This window comes from Rhinoraja longicauda, chromosome 37 (genome assembly GCF_053455715.1).
Source record: "Rhinoraja longicauda isolate Sanriku21f chromosome 37, sRhiLon1.1, whole genome shotgun sequence".
Taxonomy (NCBI): Eukaryota; Metazoa; Chordata; class Chondrichthyes; order Rajiformes; family Arhynchobatidae; genus Rhinoraja; species Rhinoraja longicauda.
Window position 1 is genome coordinate 10,070,491 of NC_135989.1, and position 22,863 is coordinate 10,093,353.

Below are 22,863 nucleotides of genomic sequence, written 5' to 3' on the forward strand. Positions count from 1 at the left end.
GACATGGTGGGCCGAAGGGCCTGTTCCTGAACTATGTGACTGTACAATACCATTGGTCTATGATTAACTTACGCTGGGCCGCACGGTGGCGCAGCGGTAGAGTTGCTGCCTTACAGTCGAAGACCCGGGTTCGATCCCGACTGTGGGCGCCGTCTGCACGGAGTTTGTACGTTCTCCCCGTGACCTGCGTGGGTTTTCTCCGAGATCTTCGGTCTCCTCCCACACTCCAGAGACGTACAGGTATGTAGGTTAATTGGTTGGGCAATTGTAAAAATTGTCCCTAGTGGGTGTAGCATAAGGGTCTCGACCCGAAACGTCACCCATTCCAATTTCTCTCCAGAGATGCTGCCTGACCCGCTGAGTTACTGCAGCATTTTGTGTCTACCTTCGATAATGTGCGGGGATCGCTGGTCGGCGCGGACCCGGTGGGCCGAATGGGTCTGTTTCCACGCTGTATCTCTAAACTAAACTGCGAATGGCTCGATTGTGTAATCGTGTATTGTCTTTCCACTGGCTGGTTAGCACGCAACAAAAACTTTCCACTGTACACGTGACAATAAACTAAACTCAACTAAAATAAACTGGTAAAAGGAAAAACCCTAATACCAGCGCAAAAATACAAAGTCTGTGTTGTAACTCAAGACAGATTGTGGAACCCCTTAAGGGAACACAATTTCACGCAAACTGAATTCAGGTTAGTGTCAGTACATTGATGGCTTTGGTGCCAGTCGGCACCTGAGGTATCACCTGTTCAATAAAGGTCAACCTAATGTGATTGCCATCTATCCCCCCCCCTCCATCCTCATGGCACTCGGCTGAACTTCATGACACATGTTCTTTGTCCACCATGTCGCTGTAAACCCCTTCGACCGCACTCCCTATTTCTGTCAATCCCATTCCAGTCCAACAGCTCTCAAAGGTTGCAGAGTCTCCTTGCTCTCAGCTGGTGGCTCACACCTCCCTTTGCCTCATTCCCCTCGATCGTGTTGGACCTCACATGGTCCAATAAAACACCGCTGCGCTGGTCAAGAAGGCGCAGCAACGACTGTTCTATCTAAGAACACTGAAGAAGTCTGGTCTGCCCCAACAGCTGCTGACGACATTCTACCGCTGCACCATAGAGAGCATCCTAACACATGGCATCCCTGTGTGGTACCTCAGCTGCACGGAGGCAGAGAGGAAAGCTCTTCAGCGGGTAGCCCATAGAGCTCAGAGGACCATCAGAACACAGCTACCAGCCTTGGAGGGCATCTACAACACACGATGCCTCAGAAAAGCCACCAGCATCCACAAAGACTCTTCACACCCCTGCAACAGTCTGTTCGAACTTCTACCATCGGGCAGACGATACAAGTCCTTCTACGCCCGCACCTCCAGACTCAGGAACAGCTTCATCCCCAGGGCCATAGCTGCTATGAACCGGTCCTGCTGAGCCGGATGGTCACATCGCACAGTGAACCGGCACAGATCTACTTGCACTTTACTCTGTTTTAAAACTGTTCCAATTTGTTTCATTGGGTTGTTTAAATTAATACTGACTAGCTAATTAATTTATTGCATCGTATGGGAGGCGCATTCCCAATCTCGTTATACCCCTGTACAATGACAATAAATATATATTGTATTGTATTGTATCGTGTCTGTTGATCAGTGTCTGTTGCTCAGATTTTAACGCATGTCCTACTGTCTTGCAGTTCTACCTCCCCCTCTGTCTGGCGGCTTTATTCTTCTGTCAAGTTTTGACGATGCCCGTTGACACCGATTGGAATTATCCTTCGCTGAAAAAGAATCCTCAATCCATGACTTTCCACATCAGACCCTCGGGTGAGTGGAGACTCAGTTTAACAAGCTTTTTAGTTTGGTTTAGTTTAATTTAGAGATACAGCGTGGAAACAGGCCTTTCGGCCCACCGAGCCCGGGCCGTCCATCGATCCCACACACTAACACTACCCGACACACACCAGGGACAATTTACATTTATACCAAGCCAATTAACCAACAAACCCGCACGTCTTTGGAGTGTGCGAGGAAGCCTAGGATCTCAGAAAACCCACGCAGGTCACGGGGAGAACGTACAAACTCCTTACAGACAGCACCTGGAGTCGGGATGGAACCCGGGTCTCTGGCGCTGTGAGGCAGCAACTCTACCGCCGCGCCACCGTGACGCCCAATTTTAATTTTGATCAGAAGAAACTGATTTACTAAACTCCAAGCATTCTGTCTTGAGAAAGATCACAGAGGTTATCATTTTGTGCCTCTGCTCTCTTACAGAGAGGACAGAGTCAATTGGAAGGCATCAGATCAAGGAGAATTTTAAAAGATTTTTTTTTAGATTTAGAGATACAGCGCAGAAACAGGCCCTTCGGCCCACCGAGTCCGCGCCGCCCAGCGATCCCCGCACATTAACACTATCCTACACCTACTACAGACAATTTTTACATTTACCAAGCCAATTAACCTACATACCTGTACGTCTTTGGAGTGCGGGAGGAAACCGAAGATCTCGGAGAAAACCCACGCAGGTCACGGGGAGAACGTACAAACTCCGTACAGACGGCACCCGTAGTCAGGATCGGACCTGAGTCACCGGCGCTGCATTCGCTGTAAGGCAGCAACTCTACCGCTGCGCCACCGTGGGACAGTGCTACATGGGACAGTGGGGCAATGTAGTAACAGATTTGGAGTGAAAGAAAGGCACTTGGTGACAGACCTACAGAGTGCAAGTGTGGTCATGATGAGATGAATTGGGTGGAATGGAGATCAATGGAAGACATAAAAATCTAATCGCGATCATGAAGGCATGATGAGTGATGGTACTCCAACTCAGATGAAACGTTGGAAGTTGAGGGGAGACTTAATAGGAGTATATAAAATTAAAATTATGAGATGCATTGGTAGTATAGACAGTCAAAGCCTTTTTCCCAGGGTGGAAACAACCGACACGAGAGGGCATAGCTACAAGGCAAAGTTTAATGGAGATGTCCAGGACTAGTTTTTTTATGGAGAAGGAGAGAGTTCTGGGGGTGCTGGAAGCATTGCCAGGGGTGGTGGTGGAGGCAGAGTTAATGGTGGCATCAAAGAGGCTTTTAGATAGGCACAGGGGATAGAGGGATATGGATCATGTACAGGTAGATGAGATCAATTTAACTTGGCATCATGTTCGGCACAAACATTGTGGGCTGAAGGGCCCTTAACCTGTGGTATGCTGTTCTATGTTCTATGTTAACCCTGAGTAGGGTTGCCAACTGTTCCGTATTAGCCGGGACAACCCGTATTTTGGGCTAAATTGGTTAGTCCCGTATGGGACCGCCCTTGTCCCATATTAGGTCCCAGGGGCGCTGTAGGCCCGGACACTGTAGGCCCGGACACTGTAGGCCCAGACACTGTAGGCCCAGACACCGTAGGCCCGGATGCCGTAGGCCCGGATAGTGTAGGGCCGGACGCTGTAGGCCCGGACGCTGTAGGCCCGGACGCTGTAGGCCCGGACGCTGTAGGCCCGGACGCTGTAGGCCCGGACGCTGTAGGCCCGGACGGTGTACATCCAGACATTGTAGGCTCGGGTGCCGCCTAACTGAGGTTGCATAGCAACCCGCCTCCCGGCCAGAGTGGCCACCATTGGTGGAGCGGGTGCACATGGCCGCTGGCTGGGTGAGGTCACGTGGGGCGCGGGGCGGTGACGTCACCTTGTCCCTTATTTGGGAGTGAGATAGTTGGCAACCCTAACCCTGAGATAATAATAATAATAATAATAATAATAATAATAATAATAATAATAATAATAATAATAATAATAATAATAATAATAATAATAATAATAATAATAATAATAATAATAATAATAATAATAATAATAATAATAATAATAATAATAATAATAATAAAGATTTATTTTATATAGCGCTTTTCCAAATGCTCAAAGACGCTTTACAAAACAGTCAAGACATAAAAACAAACAAACGAACTGTCCTGACGGAGAAGCGGCGAACAAATAGCGCCAGCGTCCTCTCACGTCAGGGTCCGGCAGTAGACAATAAAGAACACAAGACACACAATTACAATTTTAACGCAAACAGCCATCACAGTGATCGCTCCAGGCACACCCTCACTGTGATGGAAGGCAAAGAAAAGTCTTATCTCCTCCTCATTCTTCTCCCGTGGTGCCACGAGGCGATCGAGGCTCCCGACTTTTGAAGCCCCCACCGGGTGATGGAAAGTCCCAGGGCTGAGCCAAGCAGGCCGATGAAGGTCCTGAGCCCCCACCGGGCGATGGAAAGTGCTGCGGCCGAGCCACGCAGGGTGATGAAGGGCCTGCGAAGCTGCTACGGCTGGAGCTCCCGAAAGCCGGTCGCCAGCCAGGGACCTGCGAACTCCAGATATTGCGGTCTGCAGGGCCCACGGCCGAAGACTCCGAGATGGTAAGTCCAGGCCCTGCGACCGGAGTCTTCAAGGTCGATCCCAGCTGGAGGCCGCCGATCCCAGCTGGAGGCCGTAGCGCGAATGGAGATACGACACGGTAAAGGTCGCATCTCCGTTGAGGAGGAGATTGGGAAAAAAGGTTTCCCCCATCCCCCCACCACCCCCCACATAAACAGAGCTAAAAATAGATCAAAACGTACATTTAAACGATGACAATAGACAAATCAACAAAAGACAGAGAGACTGCCGGTGAGCCGCAGCTCCAGAACGCAGTCACGCCCCCACAAGGATGGTTTCGTTTATTGTCATGTGTTTCGAGGTACAGTGACCGTGAGAAGCTTTGCCCTCCCCACTAATGGCCCGGTGATTTTGAACAGGAGAGGACACAAGTGCGTTGAACGGCGGGATGCCCTGGTCCAACTCCGTACTGGATTGTGCGGACATTTTCCGCAACGGCTTTCGCAAAAGTGGGGTGTATCAGATCTTCCCCTCTGGTCGGCTTGTTCCACTGAATGTTTACTGTGACATGGAGACAGATGGCGGAGGATGGACAGTAAGTTATGGGGTCTGAACCCTAATTAAATTATTTTCTCTCTCACCTTCTTTCAAGATTAACTAAAGCCACTTGGTTTCCTTCATCTCATGTTAGTTGGTCCCTCATCTTATAACTAGAGTCATGTTGCACTGAAACAGGCCCTTCGGCCCACAATGTCCATGCTACCCATTGTAACATATCTACACCAATCCTATTTTAGACTTTAGAGATACAGTGCAGAAACAGGCCCTTCGGCCCACCGAGTCCGCGCTGACCAGCGATCACCCCGTACACTAACGCCATCTTACACACTAGAGACAATTTTACAACTTACCAGAGCCAATTAACCTACAAACCTGTATGTATTTGGAGTGTGGGAGGAAGCCGGAGCACCCGGAGAAAACCCACGCTGTCACGGGAAGAACGTGCAAACTCTGTACAGACAGCACCTGGAGTCTGGATCGAACCTGGGCCTTAGTTGCTGCAAGGCGCAGCGGTAGAGTTGCTGCCTTACTGCGAATGCAGCGCCGGAGACTCAGGTTCGATCCTGACTACGGGCGCCGTCTGTACGGAGTTTGTACGTTCTCCCCATGACCTGCGTGGGTTTTCTCCGAGATCTTCGGTTTCCTCCCACACTCCAAAGACGTACAGGTTTGTAGGTTAATTGGCTGGGCAAATGCAAAAAAGAAATTGTCCCTAGTGGGTGTAGGACAGTGTTAATGTGCGGGGTTCGCTGGGCGGCGCGGACCCGGTGGGCCGAAGGGCCTGTTTCTGCGCTGTATCTCTAAATCTAAATCTAAAATGCAGCAACTCTACTGATGTGCCACCGTGCTGCTCAACTCAGTGACTCAGTTAAGCAATTTACCCACATGGAGCCTGTGGCCCTCTCTGCCTTATGTCTCAAGTAGTTGGCTGGATGCTTCTTAAATATTGTGAGAGCATTTATCTTTCTTTTTCAACCCATGGTGACTCTGTCAAACCCTCCCCCTCAGGTCTCCTCTGACCTCTAAACTGCTACTATCAACCTACCTCACCTTCTCTTTTTTATAAAGATACAGGCCCTTCGGCCCACCAAGCCCGCACCTACCAGCGATCCCTGCATGTTAACCAAAGGTATCACAAAATGCTGGAGTAACTCAGCAGGTCAGGCAGCATCTAGGAGAGAGGGAATGGGTCGAGATTAACACTACCCGACACACACTAGGGACAATTTTACATTTATACCTAGCCAATTAACCTACAAACCTGTACGTCTTTGGAGTGTGGGAGGAAACCGAAGATCTCGGAGAAAATCCACGCAGGTCACGGGGAGAACGTACAAACTCTGTACAGACAGCGCCCGTAGTCGGGATCGAACCCGGATCTCTGGCGCTGTAAGGCAGTAGTTCTACCGCTGTACCACCTTGCCGCCGGAATCTTGGAGATCTTCACCGTGGGATAGAGATTTCTACCCTTCACCCTCCCTCTCCCTCATAATTGTATCTACCTCTTACAGCAAAACAACTTTTTTCAAGTAAAGTTACATGGAAAATGTTATTACTCCTTAAGCTTGTGTTTTCAGGTGCTTCAGAGAAGAATGGACGGCTCTGTTGACTTCTACAGAGGATGGGATGATTACAAGCAGGGCTTTGGTGTGGCGGATGGCGAGTACTGGTTAGGTAAGCAGGGGAGTTTATTGCCTTTTCACAAAACGCAGAGAGCTGGAGAAACTCAGCAAGTCAGGCAGCATCTGTGGAAGGACTGGACAGGCAATGATTGATTATCAATTTATTCAATCAGAGTTATAGAGTTATACAGCGTGGAAAGAGCCCCTTCAGCCCAACTTGTCCACACTGCCAACATGCCTCATCTACACTAGTCCCACCAGCCTGCGTTTGGCCCATCTATCTATATACTGTGATATCATGAGAGGTAGAGTCATAGAGGGGAGATACATTTCCTCCCGGTGGATGCAACAAGGACTACAAACCATCATGGCTGCCAGCAAAAGACTACAAAACCCATAGTCAGCAGGGCTGCCTGCCCTGCTGATACTGATTGCTGCTGACACTGATTGCTGCTGACACTGATGGCTGCTGACACTGATTGCTGATGACACTGATTGCTGCTGACACTGATTGCTGCTGACACTGATTGCTGCTGACACTGATTGCTGCTGATACTGATTGCTGCTGACACTGATTGCTGCCCAGCTGAACCAGGCTGATTGCCTCAGTGAGAGAGCTAAAAGGGAAGGGAAGCAATGTATTTAAAAAGAGAGACAACGACGGGAGCAGAGAGGTGTTTGAGTTATATTTTGTAAGAAGGCAGCAAGCTACAGTTTTGATTTAACTACCTGTTTTGGTTTTGTGTACCTGTCTGCAAACAATTAAGTTTACCTGTTTTTGGAAAAGACTAAATATATGGAATTTAAGTTTGAAAACAAGAGCTTTTCTGTCTTCATTTCCGGCACCCACACCTCCCAACCTTCAAGAGAAAAGCTCCCGACCTCTCAAGACATCACAATACTAAAATTCTCCTTTGTTTGTTTGTTTGTCTGTTCCTGAACTACAGCCAAAACGGTACACGATAGCGCAACAATTTTAGGCCCACCTTACTCACCGTCGTCCCTTTGGTGCTAATGGAAGAAGTTTCATTGAAATCGGTGTTATATTTTTAAAGTTATTTACATTTTAAAGTTTAAATCTATCTCCTCGGGAGGGAGGGGGGAGGGACAATAGACAATAGGTGCAGGAGGAGGCCATTCAGCCCTTCAAGCCAGCACCATCATTCAATGTGATCATGGCTGATCATTCTCAATCAGTACCCCGTTCCTGCCCTCTCCCCATACCCCCTGACTCCGCTATCCTTAAGAGCTCTATCTAGCTCTCTCTTGAATGCATTCAGAGAATTGGCCTCCACTGCCTTCTGAGGCAGAGAATTCCACAGATTTACAACTCTCTGACTGAAAAAGTTTTTCCTCATCTCAGTTCTAAATGGCCTACCCCTTATTCTTAAACTGTGGCCGTTGGTTCTGGACTCCCCCAACATTGGGAACATGTTTCCTGCCTCTAACGTGTCCAACCCCTTAATAATCTTACACGTTTCGATAAGATCTCCTCTCATCCTTCTAAATTCCTGTGTATACAAGCCTAGTCGCTCCAGTCTTTCAACATACGACAGTCCCGCCATTCCGGGAATTAACCTAGTAAACTAGGAGGAGGGGGGATAAGGGGGGTTGAGGCGGATGGAGTGGGGGGAGGGGAAGGATGGAGGGGAAGGGGGGAGGGGGAGGGAGGGGGGGAGGGGAGGTGGGGGAGGGGGAGGGGGAGGGGGGGAGGAGAGGGTGCTGCACCAATGCAGGAGAGGTTTGGGCCCAACGGGTCCACTTGTTCTAATATACTTCTAAACCTATGTTAACAATGTACCTCCAAATGTTCCTTGAACTTAAAATGTTTGATCGTTGCATATTTATTTGCTTTGTTATTGCATAAATGTGCCTGTAAAGTTGCAGGAAGTAAGAATGTCTTTATTTCATTGCCGGTACGTATGATAATTAATCACTCTTAAAGGCTCTGGGAGTTCAGCATAATCCCAACAACTCTCACCAACTTCTACAGAAGCACCACATAAAGCATTTTACCAGGATGCATCACAGCCTGGTTTGGGAACAGCTCCATCTAAGACCGCAGGAAATTGCAGAGTATTGTGGAGACTCCCCAGACCATCACACAAACCAACCTCCCTTCCGTTGACTCCATCTACACCTCGCGCTGCCTCGGCAAGGCCAGCAGCACAATCAAGGACCAGTCGCACCCCGGCCACTCCCTCTTCTCCCCCTCTCCCATCAGGCAAAGGGTACAGAAGTATGTAAACGCACACCTCCAGATTCAGGGACAGTTTCTTCCCGGCTGTTATCAGGCAACTGAACCATCCTACCAACAACCAGTTAACCCACACCGGCAGTATGTTATGGCGGCACAGTGGTGCAGCGGTAGAGTTGCAACGCTTGCAGCGCCAGAGACCCGGGTTCAATCCCGACTGCGGGTGCTGACTTTACGGAGTTTGTACGTTCTCCCGCGTGGATTTTCTCAGAGATCTTCCGTTTCCTCCTACACTCCAAATTCATACAGTTTTGTAGGTTAATTGGCTTGGTACAAGTGTAAAATTTCCCTAGTGGTGTGTAGGATAGTGTTAAAGTGCGGGGATTGCTGGTTGGTGCGGACTCGGTGGGCCGAAGGGCGTGTTTCTGTGGTGTATCTCCAAAAACTAACTAGAGGGCAGTCCTGAGCTACAATCTACCTCATTGGAGAGCCTCGGACTATGTTTGATCGGACTTTATCTTGCACTAAACCTTATTCCCTTTATCCTGTGACTGTGCGCTGTGGACGGCTCGATTGTAATCATTCCGCTGACTGGTTAGCATGCAACGAAAGCTTTTCACTGTACCTCGGTACACGTGACAATAGACAATAGACAATAGACAATAGACAATAGACAATAGGTGAAGGACAATAGACAATAGACAATAGGTGCAGGAGTAGGCCATTCAGCCCTTCGAGCCAGCACCGCCATTCAATGTGATCATGGCTGATCATTCTCAATCAGTACCCCGTTCCTGCCTTCTCCCCGTACCCCCTGACTCCGCTATCCTTAAGAGCTCTATCTAGCTCTCTCTTGAATGTATTCAGAGAATTGGCCTCCACTGCCTTCTGAGGCAGAGAATTCCACAGATTCACAACTCTCTGACTAAAAATATTTTTCCTCATCTCTGTTCTAAATGGCCTACCCCTTATTCTTAAACTGTGGCCCCTGGTTCTGGACTCCCCCAACATTGGGAACATGTTTCCTGCCTCTAACATGTCCAACCCCTTAATAATTTTATACGTTTCGATAAGATCCCCTCTCATCCTTCTAAATTCCAGTGTATACAAGCCTAGTCGCTCCAGTCTTTCAACATATGACAGTCCCGCCATTCCGGGAATTAACCTAGTAAACCTACGCTGCACGCCCTCAATAGCAAGAATATCCTTCCTCAAATTTGGAGACCAAAACTGCACACAGTACTCCAGGTGCGGTCTCACTAGGGCCCTGTACAACTGCACACAGTACTCCAGGTGCGGTCTCACTAGGGCCCTGTACAACTGCACACAGTACTCCAGGTGCGGTCTCACTAGGGCCCTGTACAACTGCACACAGTACTCCAGGTGCAGTCTCACTAGGGCCCTGTACAACTGCACACAGTACTCCAGGTGCGGTCTCACTAGGGCCCTGTACAACTGCACACAGTATTCCAGGTGCGGTCTCACTAGGGCCCTGTACAACTGCACACAGTACTCCAGGTGCGGTCTCACAAGGGCCCTGTACAACTGCGCACAGTACTCCAGGTGCGGTATCACTAGGGCCCTGTACAACTGCACACAGTACTCCAGGTGCGGTCTCACTAGGGCCCTGTACAACTGCACACAGTACTCCAGGTGCGGTCTCACTAGGGCCCTGTACAACTGCACACAGTACTCCAGGTGCGGTCTCACTAGGGCCCTGAACTCAAACTCCCGCCCCTTATGCCCACAGACCTGCCGTGACGTAAGGTTGAATGTTTACTCCCCTGCAGGTCTGCAGAACATGCACTTACTGACGGCGAAGAGGAAACAGGAGCTGAGAATCGACATGGAGGACTTTGAGAATAAGACCGTGTACGCCAAGTACGGGGAATTTGCGGTGGCTGCCAACGCCATCCACGCAGAGGAAAATGGCTACACCCTCCGCGTCCAGGGGTTCACTGATGGTGGAGCAGGTAAGTGCTCTCCCCACCCCCCTCCAGCACTCCTGCTGCGATAATCCACCAACATCGTTTTTAGTATTGTAGGGAGAAAAAAAACTGCAGACGCTGGTTTAAATCAAAGGTCAACACAAAATGCTGGCGGGTCAGGCAGCATCTCTGGAGAGAAGGAATGGGTGACGTTTCGGGTCGAGACCCTTCTTCAGACGTTTCTGCACCTTTCCTTCCTTTTATTGGCTGCTGCATCTCTTCCTCAGCCATTGGCTGCTTTTTGCATGTCCTATCGTCACTTGGTAAAGTCTCTTTTCAATCAAAATGCAGTTTTTCTCTCCGCTCTCCTGACAATTTTTTTCAGATGGCGGCTCACCAACTCTCCTCCTCGAAGATTAAATGTTTAAAAGTGATGGGATGGCAGAACTTTCATATGAAGAAAGACTGGATAGACCCGGCTTGTACTCGCTGGAATTTAGAAGATTGAGGGGGGGTCTTATAGAAACGTACAACATTCTTAAGGGGTTGGACAGGCTAGATGCAGGAAGATTGTTCCCGATGTTGGGGAAGTCCAGAACAAGGGGTCACAGTTTAAGGATAAGGGGGAAGTCTTTTAGGACCGAGATGAGAAAGTTTTTTTTCACGCAGAGAGTGGTGAATCTGTGGAATTCTCTGCCACAGAAGGTAGTTGAGGCCAGTTCATTGGCTATATTTAAGAGGGAGTTAGATGTGGCCCTTGTGGCTAAAGGGATCAGGGGGTATGGAGAGAAGGCAGGTACGGGATACTGAGTTGGATGATCAGCCATGATCATATTGAATGGCGGTGCGTACAGGCTCGAAGGGCCGAATGGCCTCCTCCTGCACCTATTTTCTATGTTTCTATGAAGCAATCCTCCACGTTTCAGCACTTTATTGGCTGCTGTGTCTCTTGCTCAGTTAGCCAAAGGCCTGCTTTTCGAATGTCCCGGTAAGAGTCCGGGATTCCAAGAGGTCAGGAACGTCGGCAGTTCTGAGCCGGAGCCAGGGACTGGAGTCTAAATGCGTCTCGCTTTACCTTCAGTGGGTTGACTGGAAGATTTATTATGTTAGTGTGTAACATGTAAAACAAGTGAAATGAATGTGTGCGTTAGGACCCACATCCAAAAGTCTGGAAAGTCTACAAGTTCAACAGCACCAAGTTCCACAGGAGCCAGGGTTTTACTGTGCCTTGTCCAATTCACTGCTCTTCAATCCTTTCATCTCTGTTTATAATTATAAATATCTCTGGCCTTTGTCCAACCATGCCTTAGTTATAGGGAGAGGTTGGGCAGGCTAGGACTTTATTCCTTGGAGTGCAGAAGGCTGAGGGATGATGTTCTAGGGAATATAAGGTCATGAGGGGGATAGACAGGGTAAATGCTCAGTCTTTTACCCAGAGTAGGGGAATCAAGAACCAGAGGACGTAGGTTTAAGCTGAGAGGGGAAATATTTAATAGGAACCCGAGGGGCAACTTTGTCACATAAAGGGTGGTGGGTTTGTGGAACGAGCTGCCAGAGGAGGTAGTTGAGGCTGGTACTATAACAACATTTGGACAGGGACATGGATAGGGTAGGAAATAGTCTGGGCTCTAGGAAAGAACTGCAGATGCTGGTTTAAATCGAAGGTAGACACAAAATGCTGGAGCAACTCAGTGGGTCAGGCAGCATCTCGGGAGAGAAGGAATGGGTGACGTTTCAAGTCAAGGCCCTTCTTCAGACTGAAGAAGAGTCTCGACCCGAAACGTCGCCTGAGTCTGAGGAAGGGTCTCGACCCGAAACGTCACCCATTCCTTCTCTCCCGAGATGCTGCCTGACCCGCTGAGTTACTCCAGCATTTTGGGTCGACCTTGTGCCAAATGCTGGCTAGTGGGATGAGTGTAGATGGAGCATTGGTCGGTGTGGGCAGGTTGGGCTGAAGGGCCTGTTTCCACACTGTACGACTCTGTGACTATCTGCCTATCGAACACTCCCCCGCTGTGTGTTGACATTGCCACACTAGGTCCCGCCCCTCCTCTCTTCCAGCTTTCTTCCCCCAACCCCCCCTCTCCCCCCCCCCCTCCTGCAAACAGTCTGAAGAAGGGTCCTGACCTGAAACCTCACCCATCCATGTTCTCCAGAGATGATGTCTGACCTGCTGAGTTACTCCTGCACTTTGTGTCTTTTTTTTTGGAAAATCAGCATCTGCAGTTCCTTGTTTCTGTCACATGACTGAGGTGGCCTAGTGAGCGATGAAAGGGTTGCAGGTTCAAGTCCCGCAGCAGAACATAGAACAGCACAGCACAGGAACAGGCCCTTCGGCCCACAGTGCCCGAGCTTAACATGATTCCTCAATTTTGAGTTTATTGACTTGGTGATGTGAGGGTTAAACATGCAAAGCCTATGCCATGCCATTGAACTATGAGCTGCAAATCGACTACTGGCCAATTAGTAACCAACAGGATCAATGAGAGAGCTGGAGTAACTCAGATCTCTGGAGAACATGGGCAGGTGACGTTTACGTGTTGGGACCATTCTTCAGATGGATTGTGGGGAGAGAAAGCTGATGAGTTGAGAGTGGGACAAAATCTTGCAAGTGATGGGTGGGTACAGGTGAGGGGCAGGGGTTTGATTTTGGATCGCTACCCCCCTCCATGACCCTTGTGAGAGTGCGGGACAATTTGTAGGAGGGTCTCGACCTGAAACGTCACCTATTCCGTCTCTCCAGAGATGCTGCCTGACCCGCTGAGTTGCTCCAGCTTTTTGTGTCTATCTTCCGGACGCTATTGTTGGCCAAGTTGACGTTCATTGACGTAGACTGAACGAGGGAGGGGCTCGAAGAATCACGCGTTATGAGATAAGACTGCACTCCTCTGTGTCTCTGTGAATGTGCTCTCAGCTTTAAAACACCATGACGTCAAGCACAAGATACAAAAGACTACAGATGCTGGAAACATGATCAAAGTATAAAGTGCCGGAGGAACTCAGCGGGTCAGGCAGCATCTGTGGAGAGAATGGACAGATGAAGTTTCAGATCCAGACGTTCACCTGTCCACTCCCTCCACAGATGCTGCCTGACCCGCTGAGTTCCTCTTGCACTTTATATTTTGTGTGATTTAAAATATTGTGCTTTTTGCGTCGACCTCCTTTTAGTTTTAGAGATACAGCATGGAAACAGGCCCTTCGGCCCAAAGAGTCCATGCCAACCAGCAATCACCCATACCCCAGTTCTGTCCTCCACACACTAGGGACATTTTACGATTTACAGAAGCCAATTAACCTACATGCTCTCTCTTGAAAGATGCTTTCAAGAGAGAGCTAGATAGAGCTCTTAAGCATAACGGAGTCAGAGGGTATGGGGAGAAGGCAGGAACGGGGTACTGATTGTGAATGACCAGCCATGATCACATTGAATGGTGGTGCTGGCTCGAAGGGCCGAATGGCCTACTCCTGCACCTATTGTCTACTGACTACATACTTGCACACCTTTGGAATGTGGGTGGAAACCGGAGCACCCGGAGAAAACCCATGTGGTCACAAGGAGAAGGTACAAACTCTGTACAGGCAACACCCGTAGTCAGGATGGAACCCGGCCTCTGCCACTGTAAGGCAGCAACTCTACCACTGCCTCCTGATTCATGCACTTGGCATAAGAAAACAGATCATCCTAGAAACAGTCGGCATGTCAGGCAGCATCTGAGGAGAGGGAAATAGTTTAGCACGGAAACAGGCCCTTCAGCCCACAGAGTCCACGCCAACCATCGTTCTCCCCGTTCACGCCAGTTCTACGTTGTCCCGATTTCTCATCCACTCCCTGCGCACTAGGGGGGGCAATTTACAGAGGACCAAACTACCCACAAACCCGCACGTCTTTGGGATGAGGGAGGAAACCGGTGCACCCGAGGGAAACCCACCGGTCCCTGGGAGAACGTGCAAACTCCACACACACAGACAGCACCCGAGGTTCAGGATCGAACACGGGTCTCTGACACTGTGAGGCAGCAGCTCCACCAGCTGCGCCACCGTGCCGCCAACTAGAGTTGATGTCATCAGCCTGGCCCAGTGTTGGCATTCACCGACGGTTATCGAGGCCAAGTTGTTTTATTTGTGCATTTGGTGAATTATTTCAGTTTCAGCCGCTCACTTGCCAAGGGGATTAGAATTGGGTCGTTGAGCACAGATCACTCACGCTGAAACTTTTTTATTTTACCATCAGCTCTCCCCAGACAAAGCCTAATAACTGATAGGTGAAACAAAGTGCTGGAGTAACTCAGCGGGTCAGGCAGCGTCTCTGGAAAACATGGATAGGTGACAGTTCGGGTTGGGACCCTTCCCCCTTCCTTCTTCCTCTTCCCCCTTTCTCCTTCCCCCTTCCCCTTCCTTCTTTCCCCCTTCTCCCCCTTTCTCCTTCCCCCTTCCCCTTCCCTCCTTCCCCATTTCCCCTTCCCCCTTCCCCCTCCCTCATTCCCCCTTCTCCCCTTCCCTCTTTCCCCCTTCCCTCCTTCCCTCCCCCTCCTTCCCCATTTCCCCTTCCCCCTTCCCCCTCCCTCATTCCCCCTTCTCCCCTTCTCCCCTTCCCTTCCCCCTTCCCCACTCCTCCTTCCCTCTTTCCCCCTTCCCTCCTTCCCCTTTCCTTCCTTCCCCCTTCCCTTCTTCCCCCTTCCCCCTTCCCCATTCCCCCTCCCTCCCTTCCCCCTTCCCCATTCCCCCTCCCTCCCTTCCCCCTTCCCCATTCCCCCTCCCTCCCTTCCCCCTTCTCCATTCCCCCTCCCTCCCTTCCCCCTTCCCCATTCCCCCTCCCTCCCTTCCCCCTTCCCCATTCCCCCTCCCTCCCTTCCCCCTTCCCCATTCCCCCTTCCCTTCTTCCCCCTTCCCCATTTCCTCTTCCCCTTCCCTTCCCCCTTCCCCCTTTCCCCTTCTCCTTTCTCCCCCAAGACAAGCAAATAAAAAAGATGCCCCATTTTTAAGGGGTGGTAGAGTTGCAGCCTCACAGCCCCAGAGACCCGGGTTTGACCCTGACCACGGGTACTGTCTGTACGGAGTTTGTACATTCTCCCTTTGACCACGTGGGTTTTCTCCGGGTGCTCCGGTTTCCCCCCCCCCACTCTTTAACTTTGATAAAGATTGACTTTGATAAAGAACTGGTAATATTGTCCCTCGTGTGTCGGATAGTGCTAGCGACTGGTGGGCTGAAGGGCCTGTTTCAGCGCGGTGTCGCTGAAGTCTGACGTTTACATCACCCGCGTCTACAAAGTCTACGTGTTCCTTTGTGGTTCCATTGCCCTCTTTGTGTGTCTCGTTGCAGGAGACTCGCTGAGCTACCATAATGGGCTCAAGTTCAGCACACATGACAAGAATCAGCAGCACTCCACAAACTGTGCACAGATGAACTCGGGAGGCTTTTGGTACAAGTCTTGCCACATGGTGAATCTCAACGGCCTCTACCTAAGAGGGCCGCACTCTTCCTACGCCAACGGTATCCACTGGGCCACGTGGACTGGATATTATTACTCTCTTAAAGCAACTGCCATGAAAGTGAGACCAGCCCCGACGGATTAGAATGTGCAACGACATCCAGTTTACATCCTCCAATCCACAAAACGCAAGGTGCCGGTGGAACCCAGCGGGTCAGGCAGCATCCGCAGAGGCGAATGGCCAGACTTAGAAGGACCCCGACCCGAAATTGCGTCTATCCATCCCCCATCCTCAGATAGCTACGAAATGCTGGTGTAACTCAGCGGGACAGGCAGCATCTCTGGAGAGAAGGAATGGGTGACGTTTCGGGTCGAGACCCTTCTTCAGACTGAGAGACACAGAGATATTGAAGGGTGAGGTGTGAAAGCACAGATCAAAGGGGATGTTGATCAAGGAAATGTGGAACGGTACACAGTTTCCTCCTCCTCCTCAGATGCTGCCTGGCCCTCTGAGTTCCTGCAACACCTTGATTCCAGTATTTGCCGTCTGTTATGTGTCCATTACAGCTCCACTGTTCTTGTATCCCATTCTCATTAAATATATTTTGCAGCTTTCCCAGCGTCCTGTCTGTAAGATGCAGATGGCTACACCAGAGTCCTAGTTCTCCCTGGTTATCCTATCACTGGCGCATGGACACCCACCACCATTTCATGGACTTTAGTATCTTTCATTTCCACACAGCCTGCGTTCCACTTGGTACTTTTTCCCTTCTCGTCCTGGTACCAGCAATAGACAATAGACAATAGGTGCAGGAGGAGGCCCTTCGGCCCTTCGAGCCAGCACCACCATTCAATGGGATCATGGCTGATCATTCTCAATCAGTACCCCGTTCCTGCCTTCTCCCCATACCCCCTGAATCCGCTATCCTGAAGAGCTCTATCTAGCTCTCTCTTGAATGCATTCATAGAATTGGCCTCCACTGCCTTCTGAGGCAGAGAATTCTACAGATTCACTACTCTCTGACTGAAAAAAGTTTTTCCTCATCTCCATTCTAAATGGCCTACCCCTTATTCTTAAACTGTGGCCCCCGTTTCTGGACTCCCCCAACATTGGGAACATGTTTCCTGCCTCCAACGTGTCCAAGCCCTTAATAATCTTATAAGCCGGCCATTCGAAGTCACAGCAAAGGAACAACAAGGGTGGCACGGTGGCGCAGCGGTAGAGTTGCTGCCTTGCAGCGCCAGAGACCCGGGTTCCATCCTGACTAAGGGTGCTGTCTGTACGGGGTTTGTACGTTCTCCCTGTGACCACGTGGGTTTTCTCCGGGCGCTCTGGTTTCCCCCCATGCTCCAAAGACGTAGGTTAATTGGCTTTGGTAAAAATGGTAAATTGTCCCTAGAGTGTGTGTAGGATAGTGGTAGAGTAATGGGGATCGCTGGTCGGCGCGGACTCGGTGGGCCGAAGGGCCTGTTTCCGCGCTGTATCTCTAAATAGACTAAATTAAACAATGTTCGCCTAGACCCCTACTCCGGCATTTGAGTGTGCATGGTTGAAGTGTGGTCACTGCCATTGTAAGGCAGAGATCAGCAGCTAACGGTTTCACACCAAGGTTTGGATGATCATTAGTTAGCACTGAAACCACCGCGGCCAAATTGCATCAGATACACGAACCAAGCAAGGCATCGTCTGGTGGCAGGAGCTTCAGTGAGGGTGGGTATAGTTTAGAGTTTGGAGAGACAGCGTGGACACAGGCCCTTCGAGCCACCGAGTCCACACCGACCAACGATCTCCCACACACTAGTTCGTTGTCATCCCAATTTTGCATCCGACACTAATCTAAACTAAACTAAACTAGGGGCCAGGTTGCCACAGTTTAAGAATAAGGGGTAGGCCATTTAGAACAGAGATGAGGAAAAACTTTTTTAGTCAGAGAGTTGTGAATCTGTGGAATTCTCTGCCTCAGAGGGCAGTGGAGGCCAATTCTCTGAATACATTCAAGAGAGAGCTGGATAGAGCTCTTAAGGATAGCGGAGTCAGGGGAGAAAGCAGGAACGGGGTACTGATTGAGAATGATCAGCCATGATCACATTGAATGGCGGTGCTGGCTCGAAGGGCCGAATGGCCTCCTCCTGCACCTATTGTCTATTGTCTAAACAGGTGGCACGGTGGCGCAGGGGTGGAGTTGCTGCCTTCAAGTGCCAGAGACCCGGGTTCCATCCTGACCACGGGTGCTGTCTGCATGGAGTTTGTACGTTCTCCCTGTGACCACGTGGGTTTTCTCCGGGTGCCCCAGTTTCCTCTCGCACTCCAAAGACATACGGATTTGTGGGTTCATTGGCTTTGGCGAAATAGTAAATCGTCTCTAGTGTGTGTAGGGTAGTGCGAGTGTGTCGCTGGTCGGCACGGCCTCGGTGGGCTGAAGGGCTTGCTTCCATGCTTAGTGTTCCATGTTTAGTTTAGTTTAGTTTAGTTTAGATTAGGCACACAGTGCCTAAACAGGCCCTTCGGCCCATCGAGTCGGAGCTGACCGGCGATCCCCGCACACTAACGCTATCCTACACACGCTAGGGACAGTTTACAAGTATACCAAGCCAATTAACCTACAGACCTGGTACGCCTTTGGAGTGTGGGAGGAAACCGGAGCACCCGGAGAAAACCCACACGGTCACGGGGAGAACGTACGAACTCCGTGCAGACGGCACCCGTGTTCAGACCCGGGTCTCTGGCGCTGTAAGGCAGCAACTCTACTGCTGTGCCAACGTATGTCTGAAGTAAAGTGTGGATGAGATAGTGGGATAATATAGAACGAGGAAGGATGATCGATGGTGTGGGCGGATTTTGATCGGGGCATCAAGTGTCACGTTGTCCCTGGTGGTGAGATAATGGTATCTCTTGGATTCACTGAGGGTGGAGCATCTGTGCGTGCTTTGCTCACTCTCAATACCGTGATGAGGGGCTGCCTGATGGTCGGCACTTGGAACTGGCGGCTGAGCGCATCGTTCTGACTGAAAGGGCCTGTGTGGCACAGTAATGCACGCGGCACGGCCGCTGCCTCGAGTACAACACGCAGAACCTACACACACTTTGGAAACAAAAGATGAGTTATTCCCAAAGTTAATCAAACAAGATAGCTTAGAGCACCATCGTATACACTTCAAAATTCTGTTAAACAAAGCATTTCACTGTATCTCGGTACATGTGACAATAAGCAAGTAACACTGATTATTCTGGGGTGGGTTACACTTGTCAGATCGTCCTTGTCTGCATTATTCCCTTGGCTTTCGTTACTTGCCTCCAGCTTCTGCAGTTTCTCCTCAATAGACAGTAGGTGCAGGAGTAGGCCATTCGGCCCTTCGAGCCAGCACCACCATTCAATAGACAATAGACAATATACAATAGGTGCAGGAGGAGGCCATTCGGCCCTTCGAGCCAGCACCGCCATGCAATGCGATCATGGCTGATCATTCTCAATCAGTACCCCGTCCCTGCCTTCTCCCCATACCCCCTGACTCCGCTATCCTTAAGAGCTCTATCTAGCTCTCTCTTGAATGCATTCAGAGAACTGGCCTCCACTGCCTTCTGAGGCAGAGAATTCCACAGATTCACAACTCTCTGAATGAAAAAGTTTTTCCTCATCTCCGTTCTAAATGGCCTACCCCTTATTCTTAAACTGTGGCCCTTGGTTCTGGACTCCCCCAACATTGGGAACATGTTTCCTGCCTCTAACGTGTCCAACCCCTTAATAATCGTACACGTTTCGATAAGATCTCCTCTCATCCTTCTAAATTCCAGTGTATACAAGCCGAGTCGCTCCAGTCTTTCAACATACGACAGTCCCGCCATTCCGGGAATTAACCTAGTAAACCTACACTGCACGCCCTCAATAGCAAGAATATCCTTCCTCAAATTTGGAGACCAAAACTGCACACAGTACTCCAGGTGCGGTCCTCCTTGCAACTTTTGTTCTGGCATCTATGTTCGCCTTTCTTCTTTGTGCTTCTGAGAGAGGTGGAGGAGCCTCTCTCCTCCACATTCCTGCATGATCGCAGCTTCTGCTTTCTCCATTGCTGCCTTTATTTGACACTCTTTAAGAGTTCATACCTTCCCCTTCCATATCTCTGTGTCTCCCTCTCCCCTGACTCTCAGTCTGAAGAAGGGTCCCGACCCGAAACGTCGCCCATTCCTTCTCTCCAGAGATGCTGCCTGTCCCGCTGAGTTACTCCAGCACTTTAGAAACATAGAAACAAATAAAATAAGTGCAGGAGGAGACCATTCAGTCCTTCGAGCCAGCACCGCCATTCATTGTAAGAAAATAACTGCAGATGCTGGTACAAATCGAAGGTATTTATTCACAAAATGCTGGAGTAACTCAGCAGGTCAGGCAGCATCTCAGGAGAGAAGGAATGGGTGACGTTTTGGGTCGAGACCCTTCTTCAGACATTCATTGTGATCATGGCTGATCATCCACAATTTTAACCCGTGCCTGCCTTCTCCCCATATCCCTTGACTCCGCTAGCCCCTAGAGCTCTATCTAACTCTCTCTTAAATTCATCCAGTGATTTGGCCTCCCTTTTGTGTCTATCTTTGATGTAAACCAGCATCTGCAGTTCCTTCCTGCACATTTATTTGACATTTCATGACTTTTAACACCTCAAGATTTACCCAACTTTTCACTCTACCTTAGGTACACGTGACAATAAACTAAACTTAAACTCAAACTTGAAATATAAGTATTTGATATACTGATAAAATATGTTAACGTTTTTATGTATATAAAATTATGTGAGGCATAGACTGTCCAAAGATAGACTCAAAATGCTGGAGTAACTCAGCAGGTCAGGCAGCATCTCAGGAGAGAAGGAAGAAGGGTCTTGACCCGAAACGTCACCCATTCCTTCCCTCCTGAGATGCTGCATGACCTGCTGAGTTACTCCAGCATTTTGTGAATAAATACCTTCGATTTGTACCAGCATCTGCAGTTATTTTCCTACACAAAATGCTGGAGTAACTCAGCGGGACAGGCAGCATCACTGGAGAGAAGGAATGGGTGACGTTTTTCTGGTCGAGACCCATCTTCAGTCCAAACCTTTTTACCAGGCTGGAGAGGTCAAAGACTGGAGGACATAGCTTTAAGGTGAGAGGGGCAAAGCATAAAGGAAATGTTTGGGGCAACAGATTGGCGGGGGCCTGGAACGTGCTGCCATCGGTGGTGGTGAAGGCAGATACAACAGAGGCATCCAAGAAGCTTTTAGATAGGCACATGGTAAACGCAGGGATGGAGGGATATGGATGTTGCGAAGCTCAGAGGAGATTGATTTAACTTGGCATCATGTTTGACACGGACATAGTGGGCTGACGAATATCTGAAAGTCTGCACAAGAATAGGCTTCTTCAGCCCACAATATTTAGAGTCAGAGAGTGATAGAGTGTGGAAATGCCTAATATATCCTACCCCTTGACAGGTGCCATTGCAACAAGATAATCAATGTCATTCACTTCACCTGTCAGTGGTCATAATGTTTTGGCTGATCGGGGTAAATGGATATCATGCAAAAATAACATTTTCATTGTATCTCAAAAATGCACATACCAATAATAAACCTAAACCTTTTTTTGTTTGCGATAATATTTAATATCTTAATTCTGACTTTAGTTGTAAACGGCGTTTCAGAAGAAAGTATGGCCGTAATCGAAACGTATAAGATTATTAAGGGGTTGGACACGTTAGAGGCAGGAAACATGTTCCCAATGTTGGGGGAGTCCAGAGCAAGGGGCCACAATTTGAGAATAAGGGGTTGGCCATTTAGAACGGAGATGAGGAACAAACTTTTTCAGTCAGAGAGTTGTGAATCTGTGGAATTCTCTGCCTCAGAAGGCAGTGGAGGCCAATTCTCTGAATGCATTCAAGAGAGAGCTAGATAGAGCTCTTAAGGATAGCGGAGTCGGGGGGTATGGGGAGAAGGCAGGAATGGGGTACTGATTGAGAATGATCAGCCATGATCACATTGAATGGTGGCGAATGGTATGTTAGCATTCATAGCAAGAGGATTTGAGTATAGGAGCAGGGAGGTTCTGCTGCAGTTGTACAGGGCCTTGGTGAGACCGCACCTGGAGTATTGTGTACAGTTTTGTCTCCTAATCTGAGGAAAGACATTCTAGCCTTAGAGGGAGTACAGAGAAGGTTCACCAGATTGATCCCTGGGATGGCAGGAGTTTCATATGAAGAAAGATTGGATAGACTAGGCTTATACTCGCTGGAATTTAGAAGACTGAGGGGGGATCTTATTGAAACATATAAAATTCTTAAGGGGTTGGAGAGGCTAGATGCGGGAAGATTGTTCCCGATGTTGGGGAAGTCCAGAACCAGGGGTCACAGCTTAAGGATAAGCGGTCTTTTAGGACCGAGATGAGAAAACATTTCTTCACACAGAGAGTGGTGAGTCTGTGGAATTCTCTGCCACAGAGGGTAGTTGAGGCCAGTTCATTGGCCATATTTAAGAGGGAGTTAGATGTGGCCCTTGTGGCTAAAGGGATCAAGGGGTATGGAGAGAAGGCAGGTACGGGATACTGAGTTGGATGATCAGCCATGATCATATTGAATGGCGGTGCAGGCTCGAAGGGCCGAATGGCCTACTCCTGCACCTATTGTCTATTGTCTATTGTAAGTATAGTATAAGAGGTATAACCGTGGGTAAAGAAAGTATAAGAGTTTCAGTGTGAATCTTGATATTTCTTGAGGGCAAGCTATTTG

General features: G+C 49.3%; 1 protein-coding gene across 1 annotated transcript in view; it reads left to right on the forward strand.

Moving 5' to 3' along the window:
* Positions 1-16,662, forward strand: part of LOC144610581 (microfibril-associated glycoprotein 4-like) — a 28,700-nt gene extending 12,038 nt beyond the window's left edge. The window contains exons 2-6 of the mRNA XM_078429390.1: positions 1,695-1,824; positions 4,794-4,969; positions 6,513-6,609; positions 10,545-10,727; positions 16,003-16,662. Coding sequence (XP_078285516.1) covers positions 1,695-1,824; positions 4,794-4,969; positions 6,513-6,609; positions 10,545-10,727; positions 16,003-16,256 — 840 coding nt within the window. The 3' untranslated portion in view covers positions 16,257-16,662. The remainder of the gene's footprint in view (positions 1-1,694; positions 1,825-4,793; positions 4,970-6,512; positions 6,610-10,544; positions 10,728-16,002) is intronic.
* The last annotated feature ends 6,201 nt before the right edge of the window (positions 16,663-22,863 follow it).